The sequence below is a fragment of the Triplophysa dalaica genome, chromosome 2 (genome assembly GCF_015846415.1).
Source record: "Triplophysa dalaica isolate WHDGS20190420 chromosome 2, ASM1584641v1, whole genome shotgun sequence".
In the NCBI taxonomy this organism is placed as follows: domain Eukaryota; kingdom Metazoa; phylum Chordata; class Actinopteri; order Cypriniformes; family Nemacheilidae; genus Triplophysa; species Triplophysa dalaica.
Window position 1 is genome coordinate 3484185 of NC_079543.1, and position 13795 is coordinate 3497979.

The window sequence follows — 13795 nt, forward strand, 5'->3', positions numbered from 1 at the left end:
CGTTTGTCCGAACCAGTTCAAACGAATCACTTAAACGACTCAAATGAACGAATCACTCGCGACACGACTATCAGAGGCATCTGTGTCGCTGACGTCACTCTGGAAGCCTCCGCTTGCGGGTTGGTTAAAGGCGGAACAGATCGGTCAGTCCGATGACGGGATCGAGTGACTTAACGATCGGTTCGAGATGCGAACGCTTAATAAACACGATTCTGTCCCGAGAGACGAAACACAGTTCGGAATATGAACGATTAACAAGTCTGCTTCGATTCCTTCGTTGACCTGTGGTGAGTTCATGACCGGTTAAGCACGTTGTGAATACGTACGATGTGTAGTTTAAATATAACAATATTTTATGATTCATTTATAACCTAAACGTTTGAGTTTCGGTGTAAAGATTGAATCGGAGATCCGCTATAAATATTGTCTAAGTATTCAGGGGGAAAATCACAGAACACGATCGATTTAATAGAAAAACTACAAATACCAAAGTGTGTTGTATATCCTTTTAAAATGTATTTATTTGTAGTTTTTTTACTTGTGTATGGTCATGTTTTTTGTATTGTCTTAATATTGTTACAAACTAACTATGTTCAGATATATATATGGTCAGTGGGGAAACGTGATTCATTGTGCTTTACGTCAGTAGTGCAGGTGGTCGGTGGGGGGCTTATGTCACGTCTTCCAGAACAATTGCAACACGTTTATTCTCGTTGTTTGTTTGCCTTATGAGAAGCTTTAAACAGCAGTGAAGCTTTCGTTTTACTGTAAAGGCTTTGTGAGTTTCACTTTGAACTAATGCTTGTGTGGGTGTGCAGAACAAAATGTCACTTGTTCAGTCACTTCAGACAGACCTGCTGAAACTAAAACTTGCTTTAAGTTAGCTCAGCTACAATTCTCATATTACACACGTGCTGATATTTTAAATGAGACTTTAAAAAGCAATAAATTGTGTTCATTTAACAAATGTATGACTATACAAAGATTTAGTGAAAGATTTGTGACATTCGATGGCATTACACCTAAAGAAAAACGTGTGTGCATACATCACATTATGCAGTCACTTTGTATTCACATCATTATGACATCACAGATGTTAAAAATACAGATTAAGAGTTCTAGAATTTATAACTGAAACGTCTATAATTAATAAAAATGCTTTTTGCATTCTAGTCTCAGTGTGACATTGTAAATTAACTTCGCATTTGTTTAGGTTCACATGAATTTCATAGGGGCTACTCATTATGTAACTGGGCAAGTGATACAAAAGATAAGCCATAGGTGCTAGGCAGTCATTTTTTGGGAGGAAGTGATGCGACTTGAGGCACTTCCAGGAAGCCATCTGATTTACAGTAATCTCAGAGTTTGAATTCATGTTGGAGTCATACGTGTATTTATGAGTTGTCATCATAGGTGAATGATTGTCTGGGTATTGACTAAGCGGAAAGTTCTGTGCATTTGAAAAGTCTTCAAATAATGTTTTTAATCCAGAAAAATCTATTCAAATATGCATTTAAAACAATAATTCATTTAATTAAATTTCAGTTTATAAGTGTAAAACATTTATTGATTTTTTAACAAATTATTCGATAACCTTTTTATTTGACATAATAAATTATATGATATAATTATAACCATCGTAATATAAACAGATTTTTGTATTACATTTTATTATATTAAATTGTATGATATCACATTTTTACGTTATACAAGTAAATAATTTTATAATAATTTCAATATAATTTAATATTTTTACAATTATCTTTATGACTACAATTAAATAAAACTATATTTCTATATTATGTAATATGTCAAATATTTGACTACAAATATGTTTCTTTTTCTCTCACAGATGCATGTTGGCCAGATGTTGGGTAAAGGTCTTAAACGCAAATTGGAGCAGGAGGAGGAGAATGAGCGGGAAAAAATGGACCCTCATCAGGAAGTGATGCCCACCTTTTATTGTCTTCAGAGGCAGACGGTGCTCACCCTTTCCTTATTGAAGTTGCACAGTCAGCCAGCGCACTCAGATCCAGGCCTGGCGCGAAGGGTTCTCATCACAAACACACTCCGTCATATCCAGGAGGAGCTGAGAGTGGAGGCTGTTCTTCTACCTCAGTCGTTAGCCACCGCTGGGTCCCCGCCGGGTGCTGTCGACAGGGAACGCCCTGCAAGTGCAGAGTCGCCATCTCACACCGAGAACAGTTTGACGCCGGTGTCACTACTGGAAGAGGACAGACATCTGTTTCTATCTTTGCAATCGTCTGTTGCTATCCATACAGCCCCTTCTGTTTCTAAAAACTGCCCCTCAATACCCAATATTAAGGACAGCTTCACCTCAGCGCTGGCTGAAATTGAGGATCTTTGTCCAGCTGTGGAGATAACATCTTCACTTACGAGTCCATCTCTCTCTACGTCTTCTTTGGAATCAGACATGGCCAGCTCACTTGCAATGAACCAAGACGTGCCAGATATTACTAGTTATTCTGACACAACCGCAACATGCTTGACTAGTTCTAATAAATTCAGACAAACAGAACCAGTTCATGAATCCATGGAAAGCAATATGGACTCGCCATTATTTCAGTTCACCCCCTCACTCTTGGACTCCGCCCAATCTCTTTTTAACCACTGCCCCTCACTTCTTGCTGATTTCTCACTGGACGATTTTCTGTTTACAGAAATTGACAACTTATTGTTTGACAATACGCCATGTAGTTCATCTCTGAGCGCATCCTCAGGCTCATCGAAAGTCGCTTCTATGGTAAGAGATGATTTTGTTAAGACGCTTACTAGTGGGGTGAGCCAAGCCGCGCTTCCATCAAGTCAGACATTCAGATTGGATCTTAATGAACTTGATCATATCATGGAAGTTTTGGTTGGGTCTTGACTCGACACATTGGTCACCCGGATCTAATTAAATAATATATGATATTTATTCAACTTTATCAGGTAATTTGAAGGTCAACTTTGTTAACACAGGTATTTTGGAAAGCAGAACACGAGTTTCTATGCTGATGAAGTTATTTATTCACACGTTTGTATATTTGTATTTTTGCAAAGGGTCCAAAAATGTATGTAAAATATTGCAGCTCTTATATAATCATGTTATTATTATTTTTATGGGTTTTTTTGTGCATCATACTTTTTGATTGAGCTACATTCCCTTATTTTATATATTCAGATATTTTGATAATAAAAAATAAACATTGAAATGCTTCTGACTTTGTTCTTTTAAGATAAACCAATAAAACGGCTGAATCAGGGATACACAACCTCGCTGAACGAACCCATATGAAGATTGCCGTTTTATTCATTATGATAAAGCTTTAATTTCTGTTAATTTGTCGTTTAAATCAAAACCTCTTCTCAGCCGATATGACGTAAGTAGTACTACCGAAACGCGTGAATAATTTTTAAAAATAGTAATATTATTTTTCGATTGACCTGGCTGCAAATTTCAATTTAATGTTATATTAATGCTCATGGTTTAATAGATTTTGTGGTTTGATTGACTTAATTTTGACATTGATTTAATGTAAAGCTTAACGTCTCGCTTCAGAAATGCGCGCCACTGCAATTCAAAAGCCTTATATTATTATTTAAGTAAGTTGACGCACGTTGAATATCAACAAACATCTGGTAAGTTCCTTGTAGTTCACATGTAGGTTCCAAACCGCCAACTAAGTTGTGTGAGTAGTTTGCACTTGGCCTATTTGCTGGAATACACTACAAGACTTTTTCACATCATACACTGACGTTTTTAAAGTTTCAGATAGACGCACACTTACTGATCAAATCTGCAGACTGGCACAGACTTTCTGCAACATGTCCAGACTGAAAATCTGGGTTAAAGTCTTGAAGTGTATTTTAGTCTTAACCTTACCATGTTTGTAGACTATGATAAAGTCGGCTCATAGTTCCTGTGTACTACATTTTTTTGCAATATTATTGGATTTAATTCAAACATTTCTCATAGAATGGAACATTATACACAAATTCATGCCTTGAAATGAGAATTCACGATAAAACAACAGTTTCTCTTAAATTATTTTAATATCTTGTGTACACTTACAGAAAATTTACACACTTAATTTCCCCCCTAAAGAAACCGGGCATGCGCGATTGACCTCGGTAAAGGCTCTTTAGAGATATCATTCATCTGTATGATTTTTCCATAGGAATTTTCCCGTAACAATTTTTACATGATCCATAGTTTGACTGTACACAGTCCGAAGCCACAGTTAACTATGTAAGCAGTTCTTCTGTATATTTTTTACAATGTGCAAAATCCTCCATGATACAGAACAACCAGTGATACAACTAAAAAAAGAACTGAAACAGATAAATGTCAGATTTTGCTTAACTGGTGTTTCTGGTGAACATTTCCTTCAGGCAAAAGTCCTCTAAGACTCGGTTAAGAATTAGCAGAGCTATAAAACAGATACAGCATGAGAATGAATACCATAAACACACCGATAACAGGGAAATTAGCAAAACCTTACAGTAGATATTGGTCCCTTATTCTTAATATATGTATATATATATTCAAGTTAATCATCCACATGATTCCTTCGCTACATTACATTTCAATGCCAGTGTTTTAACTACAATGTTAAAAAAAAACACATCAAAAGGACACAGAAATATGAGCTGATTTCTATAGTTGTCTCATAACTTGTCAGGGTTGAAAGCGGTTAACAATTAAACTTAACTAAACAAAAAAGTCATTTGTAATGACTAGTGAACTCGATGGAAAATCTAAAGTAAAAGCAAAATTAGTAGTAGTGTAAATGTAATCATAACTTTTAAAAACTAAGGTCTTGTTAGACGAAATCAAAGCTCCATTTTGCCGGTGGTTTGTTTTCAGGTTGTTATTATTATGCATCCGAATTCAGATCAAATATTTTGTGTCATTACTTGTGCCATCAAAGGACTTTTGGACCAGTGTTCTTTTTAAAAAGTGCCACTTCTCTCTCTCATACACACATTCAACTAAACCGCAGAGAAATACTTGAAAGAAAATCGCATCCCTGATTATATACAGATCGGCTCTAATATAAACACAAAACTCTTTTCTACTCTTGATTTACAAATAAAAATATATTTTCTACATATTATCTCTTTCCTAAAGCAATCGATCAGGTAACATCTCGCACTGTAATGTATGGCAATGTGCTTAAAAGCCAAAAATACGACAAACAGTGAACCAGGAGGACAAAATTAAAAACATAACTGTCGGTTTAACAATAACTGGCAAATGATACGTAAATAAAGAGTGGTGTAATAAAGTGGTGGACAAGAACACATCAGTCGGGCGTAGGTGAGGGCGACGAGGAGGGGAGGAGAGGAGTCAGCGTAGAGGGGAACATCAGGACTTTAGCCTGCATGAAGGAGAGATCCGGCAGCCCTGCGATCACTCTCCGAGCCTCTTCACTTAGATTCTCCTCTTTCTGCACAGGCTTTCTGCTGGGAAACGTCAGACAGATATTAAAGAGGTAGATGTTTCTATACTGATTGTAGTATAATGATTTGTACTGCTTTATTACAGTATACCACATCATTTCTGATCAAAATTTACTTATTACAGGAAGAAATATGTGTTGTGGCTCCCCCTTGTGGCATGGCAGTAATACTGTGAAGGAGCGAGGATTACCGACCTGGTGGAGGTGCTGGTCTTTTCTACTGTTGACATTAAGCGCGCAAACGCATCGATGACTCGACTACTGCCCCCGTTGGTGTCCAGCTTTGCTTGGGTCAACTCATACAGCTCTGGGTCCACACCTACAAACACACACAATGTAAATGCACCCTTATGACACGATTGCATAAAGTAATCGTGGCTTTAACGAACAGTTAGGTTTAAAAAGGGAAAAGAGTGGAAACACGAAACAGGAAATGCTTTAGCAAACCTGGTATGGAGGTGGCGGTGCCTGAGGGCGACTCGTCCACAGGACCAAAAAAATCAAGGTTGAGGAGAGATGAGCCTCCACTCGCTTCAGAACGAAGGAGAAAGAGAGATAGGTTTGGTAAAGGAGAGGAGAAGGGTTATGGAAAAAGAGAGAAAAGGAAAGATTAGTAAAGAAGAGTTCATTTTATCCGAATATAATAGTTTTTAGTTTATGTTAGTAAAAGCATGCAAAGACAGCACTTATCAACTCTCAAAGGGGATGGAGTAAGATAAAATGTACATTACTGAACGATTGTTAATAGAACTGTTAGTAATCATAGAACTGAAGCAACAAGGCCGATTTTCAAATATTTCAAAATGAGTATTCCCATTCTGCAATGATTGTCAGTGTCTTACCATCTAGAGGGTTTGTAAGGCCACTACTGCTCCAGTCAAACTGAACGGGAGGAAGGGACTCCTGTCGCCCATAAACAGAACATAATAACATCATTCAGAATTGATTTGTGAAGATTTAAAAAGACAGATTTATATGGCATTCAGAGGCTGAAAGTCAACTACTTCAGAGCTTCGTTACTTATTTCAAAGTTAACACTCTAAAATCACGAAGTTTCTAAGAAGATTTGAAAAAGGCAGAATTGCCTAAAAAAGCAGTCTAAAACAACAACAAAGCAATTAATATCAGCTCACCTGGTTGATGTCGGCTGGGCAGGTGTTTAATTCTGCAGTAGCCGAAGGAGATTGTGCTATGGAGGCGATCATCTCAGCCGCTGACACAGGCTTTACTGGTTCTTTAGTGGGTTCCAGCATCCCCTGCAGACGACAAACCATTACCAATTGCAAGAGGGCTTGTTTAAGTAAATGAAATTGAATGTGCTTGAGGTCCCCCCAATATTGAGGTATGCCAAATCTAACTGTTTAAAATACACCCTCCTCCTTTATTAATACAATCACACTTCCCCTGCACCTGAGCTTCACTCACCAGACTTGCAGCATACATTGGCACAATTACAGGCTGCTTTTTTTGGCCTGTGAACAGCTGAGGAGAAAAGAAAGAGGAAAATTGAAGAAAAGGTGCACGTCCTGAATATTCAGAAAGTTGGAAATCTGCGACTTTCCATTTCCTGTAAATTACTACGTTTATAAACTAAAGAAAATACATAATTAACACATTTTAAAAATGATCTTTTAGAAATAATTAAATCATGAAAACATTATTAAATACTTGTCTTATAAATCAACTCACTATATTTCTTGTGTCAATCCCCAAGGAGCAAAGCAGCACCTTATTGGTATGAGAACCACCCCACTGGTACCGGAGACCAAAGGCATTATTAACATCCTGTACCTGCCACCAAACGTCCTTCAGTCTCCTTCAAAACCAAGAAGAGAAAGTGTATTGGCAATGTGGTTTTCACTGAGAACCAAATAATACGATTAAAGACAGCCCCATATATCCTGAAGATGTGCATCCTTTTTGATGGAGTAGCATATAAAGATAATTCTACAGACACCCGTGCAATTGTAGGTTAACAAACAGGCCCATCACCTGAACACCTGAAGCTGGCAACTAAATCAATAATGACAAGCAAATAAACATGGATGAGACAGGAAACTATTTCTCACCCATTGGCAGGCTCTCTGACTCCATCTTCCTGTTGTGATGTGTCAGGAGGTTTGAGGAAGGTGTTGAGTGTACGAAGCCCTTCCTCCACCTCTACCTGAGGAGCAGGAACCCGCTGAAAACTGGCCTGGAAAATCTTCTCCAAACGGCTGACCAGAATGGACTGAGGTGATCACAAACACGAGAGTGGTAGAAGATAAATCAATTATATGTTGTTAACTTTTTACGACATAAAGGGAATCAATAGTTTTAGTCATATTAAAAATGTATAAACTTGCAAAAAAACATTACATTGTTGGGATTATACAATAAATAAGAAAATCTGAGAAGAGTTTGAGTAAGAGTGGAACATCCAGTACATTTCACAGTCAGATACAATTTTACGTGCACCTCTTTGCATATTCCGAATACAGTCCACCATTATTGACAAACAAAAGGAGATACAGAATGAGAAGGGGTGAAAATCAATTAGGATACGCAACTGAACTGATCTTTTCAAGGTTTTTGGGCACCTAAGGCAACCAGACTTACCGATGTGCAACTTTTGCGTTCTTCAGTAGGGGACGGAACAACGGTCTGGCTTTCATGCCAGTCATCCCCAGACATTTCGGTGCAGGCTGTGTCCTGCCCAAACGATGCCCATGATTCTCCTTCATCTTGTGTTTGATCCGGTTCAGAGAATGCCTGCCATCCTCTGCTCTCATCAGCTTCAACACCCTGTGCCGAGGTGAAATCTGCAAAACTATCACTTTCAGGAAAGGCGGCAAACGTTGATCCTTCCTCGCCTGCTAACCTCGCTTCACTAGGTTCTTTTGATTGGTCTAAATCGCTAAATTCAACTTCCGCAGGGATGTCAGGGTCTGATTTAGGTGGGGCAATCCGTGTTGTTGTCCCTTGCTGGTCAAAATCAGCAAATCCACTTCCACCAAAAGAGTTAGCATCTCCAAAGTCACCAAAATCTCCAAAGTCCTCATCGTCATCCTCAGCCATCTGACTGTGATCGGCGGGAGTGGCTGTCTCCTCCTGAAGCACTGGAGAGGGCACGGATCCTGTTGTGCTGTAGTCCCCAAATTCATCAAGTGCATCTGTTGATAGTGGACGACCAAATGACGTCTCGGTTTCAGTCTCCGTTTCGGTCTCATTCTCTGAGCCTTTCTCATCCGATTGTTCACCATTACATCTCTCGCTGCTGGAGTCAGATGACACCCTGTTGTCCACTGTGCCTTCCTCATCATTTGTGGTTTGAGCAACACCGTTAAGAACAGGTGGTTGATCTGTGCTGACCTCCTCAGTAGTATTAGCATCCTGATGTAAATGATCAGTTTCTAGACACCTTTGATCCAAATCCGTCTCTACATGGGAACCCCAATCTCCATTGCTTAGGCCCTCTGAGTTCACTGAAGAGGAAGCGGGAAAATCACACCCTTTTATTCTTGAGTCCCTGTTAACATCCTCTAAAGAAATTCTTTGTTCTTCAGCACCGGCTTGCTCACCAAGATCATCTTGTGCCATGCTTGTATTCAAATGGTCCCAATCTGTATTTCCATCAGAATTCTGGTTGTGGTTGAAAGCAGAAAAGTCTGCAAAGTCATCATCAGCAACTGGACTAACATCAACACAGCAGTCTAAGGTGGGCTCTGTTTCCTTATTAACGTGGGGTTGAGGAGGCTTTCCTCCTTTGTCTAACGTAACAAATCCATTTGTGAGCACTTCAACGGAACCATTGCAGTCAATGGCGCCGTTATCAGTCCGAGAGCCCTCTGCAAACTCCAGGGAGTTGATATGAGCTTGTTGATGCTCTGTGAACTTTTTAAGTTCCTCTACGTTAACTGTTCTGCCATTTGGTGTGCCATTGTGGCCACTGCCGAGAGACACACCGTTAGACTTCACAGAGCCTGCAGGTTGAGTTAAACCCACAATTTTGCCATTACTTAGTAACTCCGGTGGTGAGGTCGCGTTCAAAGCCTGAGACTGGTCAAACGAAATGGGCGTGTCAAATTCTGTGAAACTGACGCTGTTTGGGACGCTGGTAAAATCACTGAATTCGTCTTCATCATCCTCAACACCATCCTCCATAGGGGGCGGAGAGGAGGAGTACATCCGAATCACATCAGGCTCCATGGGGCCTTGAACAGAACCAATACGACCTCACACCTGTGACAGAAAACACATGTTAGCAAAACCATACTCGGCAGGAACTATACATTAGAATCATCATAAATTACAAAACAAGGCTGTTCAAGAAAACAATCATTTGGTTGAATCTAAATTTCATCTAAATCTATCATTATATATAAATAAGTTTGTATTAAAAAATAACACATATTAACATAGCATACAATTAAAGATATTAATTAATTATGAATTTGACTGCACCAATAAATTATTAAACAATGGTTTCAGATCGTTGCAATTACTGCACATCTCTATAGAAGACACAAGGGGGAGCTGCAGTGCCTGCATATTTTAGTGTATTTTAAACTAAAGTATGATACTGTAAAAATGCACCAACAATGACTTAAAAAAAACTTGAAAGCATATACCATTAAAAAGCTGTAGTACATCTTAATATTATTTAAGCTAATCTCGATGTGAAAACCAGCCAAAATTTCATTTATACAGAAGTCAAATTCTATTGTAGTCTTGTAAGTTAAAATACAGACTAGAACCTTTTTTTATGACCGATAGCATTTTAATGGTGGCTTCAATTCACGCCTGATCGAACTCGTTTTACACGTATTTGGAGGCTGTATTACTGACATGTATAAGACATTAAATATATGGTGACCCCATTTTTTAAGAGAAAATAAAAGTCTGACAGCGTGTCTACACCGGACGCGACCGGCATGATGTGACACGACAAAGCCCTAACACAGACAATTAATCGTCATAATTGCAATAATTTATTAGGCAATTAATCGTCAGCCAAATTTCATAATCGTGACAGCCCTAGCAATACATATAGCCATAAAGGAGAGCATACAAGGGCATGTAAAATATTGCATCCTGAAATTTTATTGTAGACCAATATTTTTCAAGATATTGATGTGTACAGCAGCTACAACCAAATTTGTCATTGCTTAAGACGAATGACACATGCAACATAGGCTTGAGAAACCTGTGATTCGATTAGGACTAGGGATGCACCGATATGCAAATTTTGGCCGATAACCGATAATTTTTTATGTTGGTAGCAGATAACCGATATATAGACAATATACAGTGTCTATGAATAAGATCAACCATAGGAAATAAATTATGATTTATCGGCAATAATATATCAGCCTAAATTATTTTATCTATGCCGATGTGGCCAATAATTTATCGTGCATCCTTAATTAGGACATCATGATGTCCTCAGCGACTGTAATTAGATTTCATTTAAATTACAAACATTTCGTTGAAAATCACTTCTGACACTGAATTTTACTAATCACATTTACACACATTATGGCACAGCTTGAGAAGAGGAAGACAGCTCCTTCAAAATCGCTGCCTCTTTTGAACACCATTGAGAACAATAAGGAACTTTACTGCATTATCAATCACAGGGCCTCTCTCAAGTTTTATTCAGCCTGTGTTTGCTAAGGCGAACAACAATTAATACTGTTTAAACACAGTTATAAAACGTGTCATATAAAGTTATAAAAAACCTTGGTGATTCCTTAAGGCATTTGGAGTTGGGTAATAATAACTGGCCAACAACATGCTTAAAAACCCTCTGCAATTGCACCGAGATACATGTGAAGGTGAATTATACAAGGGCAAACACCACTCAAACAAAAACGTAGTCAAACAAAGTAGTCTAACAACCTGCCGTTTGGCTCCCCACTAAGAAACTTCCTTGAACAAACTTTCTTTCACTTGACCAAAGTATGATTTATGTTTATTCAAAGCACTGACATCATACAAGTAGACACATTCAGCTATCTGCATAGTGAAAATGATGTTAACCTTTCAGAAACGGATTAACTAAGCAAACGCTAACTGTTGGCACAGCTCATTACATTAGTGCTCCAGGGCCTATTTACGCCCATTGTTAGCTAGGCCAAATTAAATTTGTCTGAGCAAAACTAGACACATTGTCTTCAAATTGGAAAGGAATTAACTGTTAATAGGGTAAGTGGTGACTTGTTTAAGTAGAGCAAAGAAAACCAGGTCATTCCAGAACTAGCCATGAGAATAAACCAACTTAGCTAGGAATTCCGTGTAGATATCGTTACTCAATACAAAAGACAGCACATGAGCAAATTAAATGATAGTAAAGCACAAACCAAATATAACAATATATGTTTTAAAGGGATTGCTGTTTCCTTTTAAAAAAAATGCCCAAAGGCAGTGATAACGGGCCTACTTTGGTTAATGATTTGTTTATTATGCCGTTCACACCTTTGTAGTCAGGGGTGCCGCCAGAAATTCTGGGCCCTATAAGAACCAAAATTTCTGGGCCCCCTACAAATAGGAAAATAAAAAGGGGGTCTGCTCTTCTGGGCCCTAAATCAGCCTGGGCCCTTAGAATCGTCCTAACCTTCCACCCCTTTACGGCGCCCATGTTTGTAGTTACACACCAATATAATACAAACCAACTACAGTTAATTCTGGAGTAAATGTCAATTCGCTCCAAGCATGAATCCGTTGATGACACTGAAAGCAGTCAGTAGTCCGACTTATTCTTTTCATTTAATAAACAAACACATATACCAAATAAATATTATCTTGGTTATCAGGCTAATGCAACTTAACAATCCATTGCAAGCTGTTTAGCTTTTATTGTTATACATCTAAACAAACACAAAACATTTGAACTGCACAGGCATTCAATTAATTTCCATGTTTTTATTATTCACATTGGTTTTATGATTTAAAACCAGTTCATAACAAAAATTTTACGACAAAAGTTATGTGTTTTTATATAGGTGCTACTACAAACTAAGCATTAGATCAGATAAAACCATTTTAACACATTGTTATTACTATTCCTTTTAAAAATATACTATAATCCTATCATTTCCCAGCCTGAGGTGCAAAACCAACACGTCTATGCACGTTTCTTGGACACCTGACAATGTTTATGTGTTTAAAACACATTTTTAACGATTACATTTTATTGACTGACTTTAATAACAGCTGTCAGGAATCGACAGGCCCACCTAGACTGATTAAAGTACCTTCTTGAACTATATAATCTTTCATCATCAAGCTAGAATATATGGTTGTAACGTTACGTATACTAGCCGATTTATATCGTAATTTAGATTCAATCTGAATTACTGACATTTAGTTTTATGAACAGGCTCGAGTCGATTTTTTAATGTTTACATTACGGCTAGCAGTTAGCCAGCCACTCTAACTGATAGCCAGATCACACAGGTCAATACGAACAGATAAATGACATACCATAGTTTACCTATAACTAAACGAGTTTCGTCTATTTAAACAATGAATAAAATTTGACTCTGGATCACTGTTATTATTTATACGAAGGGTTTACAAGAGAAAACACGTCAGTTAGCATGCTTTCACAGAGTAGCATCGAATTGCATCGATTTACATGGGCGATGCTAGCGAGCTAACATTAGCCGGTATGCTAACGGATGGTTCTCGCGCAGCTGTCAGTCATCATCCTACCTCACAAGTCCGGATTGATGTGTCCCATCTTCTCGAGAACATGCAGCACAATGCCGACCAGCATTAGCTACATAAACATACACACACGCTGTATGCTGATAGAAAAATCCAGTTACATCCCTCTCTTTCTGTGTGTGTATGAGTGTGTATTCTGTTCTTGTTCCTAGTTACCCAGCATGCATCATGGGCTGTGGTGTGGCACTATTGGATTGTCATGTTAATGAGATATGGTTGAGATAAATGCTATTTTTGTTTTGTTGAAAAATAAGTACACGTTTCAACTTGCAGAAGAAAAAAGGGAATATTATGGTCTCACTTTGAACTATTTATTTAAACAAGAAAGGAAAAAACGTAAAAAAATACAAGTATGATATTATATTATTTAAAAAAAGAACTTAAGTTTGAATATTTTATAGATCTTATATGTTTTTATAAACTACAGGGATATATATCTCATGCATTTTAATCATAAAATGTACATGTTTTTAAAGGTAAACATTTAACAAAAACAATATCACTTGTTCATCTGTAAAAACACTACTTAATCAAAGCTATAAACCAATTGTTTATGTAAATTAATAAATAAGTACCTAAGATATTACAATAATGGTATTTCTGGATGAAATCCAAATATA

General features: G+C 37.8%; 2 protein-coding genes across 5 annotated transcripts; one reads left to right on the forward strand and one right to left on the reverse strand.

Annotated features, from left to right (window-relative positions):
• The first annotated feature begins 118 nt into the window (after positions 1-118).
• On the forward strand, positions 119-3215 carry sertad2a (SERTA domain containing 2a). The gene is made up of 2 exons (XM_056731963.1): positions 119-287; positions 1853-3215. Exon 2 carries the CDS (start codon positions 1853-1855, stop codon positions 2888-2890), a length of 1038 nt encoding a protein of 345 aa, XP_056587941.1. The 5' UTR covers positions 119-287; the 3' UTR covers positions 2891-3215.
• An 822-nt stretch (positions 3216-4037) lies between these two features.
• Positions 4038-13333, reverse strand: aftpha (aftiphilin a). 4 transcript variants are annotated; one of them, XM_056738956.1, is made up of 10 exons: positions 13161-13333; positions 8064-9686; positions 7535-7695; positions 7155-7281; positions 6891-6947; positions 6599-6721; positions 6308-6368; positions 5913-5996; positions 5661-5784; positions 4038-5466 (listed from the first exon to the last, which is right to left on the reverse strand). In XM_056738956.1, the coding sequence occupies exons 2-10, from the start codon at positions 9651-9653 to the stop codon at positions 5310-5312; spliced, it is 2484 nt and encodes an 827-aa protein (XP_056594934.1). In that variant the 5' UTR covers positions 9654-9686; positions 13161-13333; the 3' UTR covers positions 4038-5309. The 4 variants fall into 4 exon arrangements, with proteins under 4 accessions (XP_056594934.1, XP_056594925.1, XP_056594952.1 ...); XM_056738947.1 differs by having other exon boundaries at positions 4038-5469; XM_056738974.1 differs by lacking the exon at positions 5913-5996.
• Positions 13334-13795: the final 462 nt, after the last annotated feature.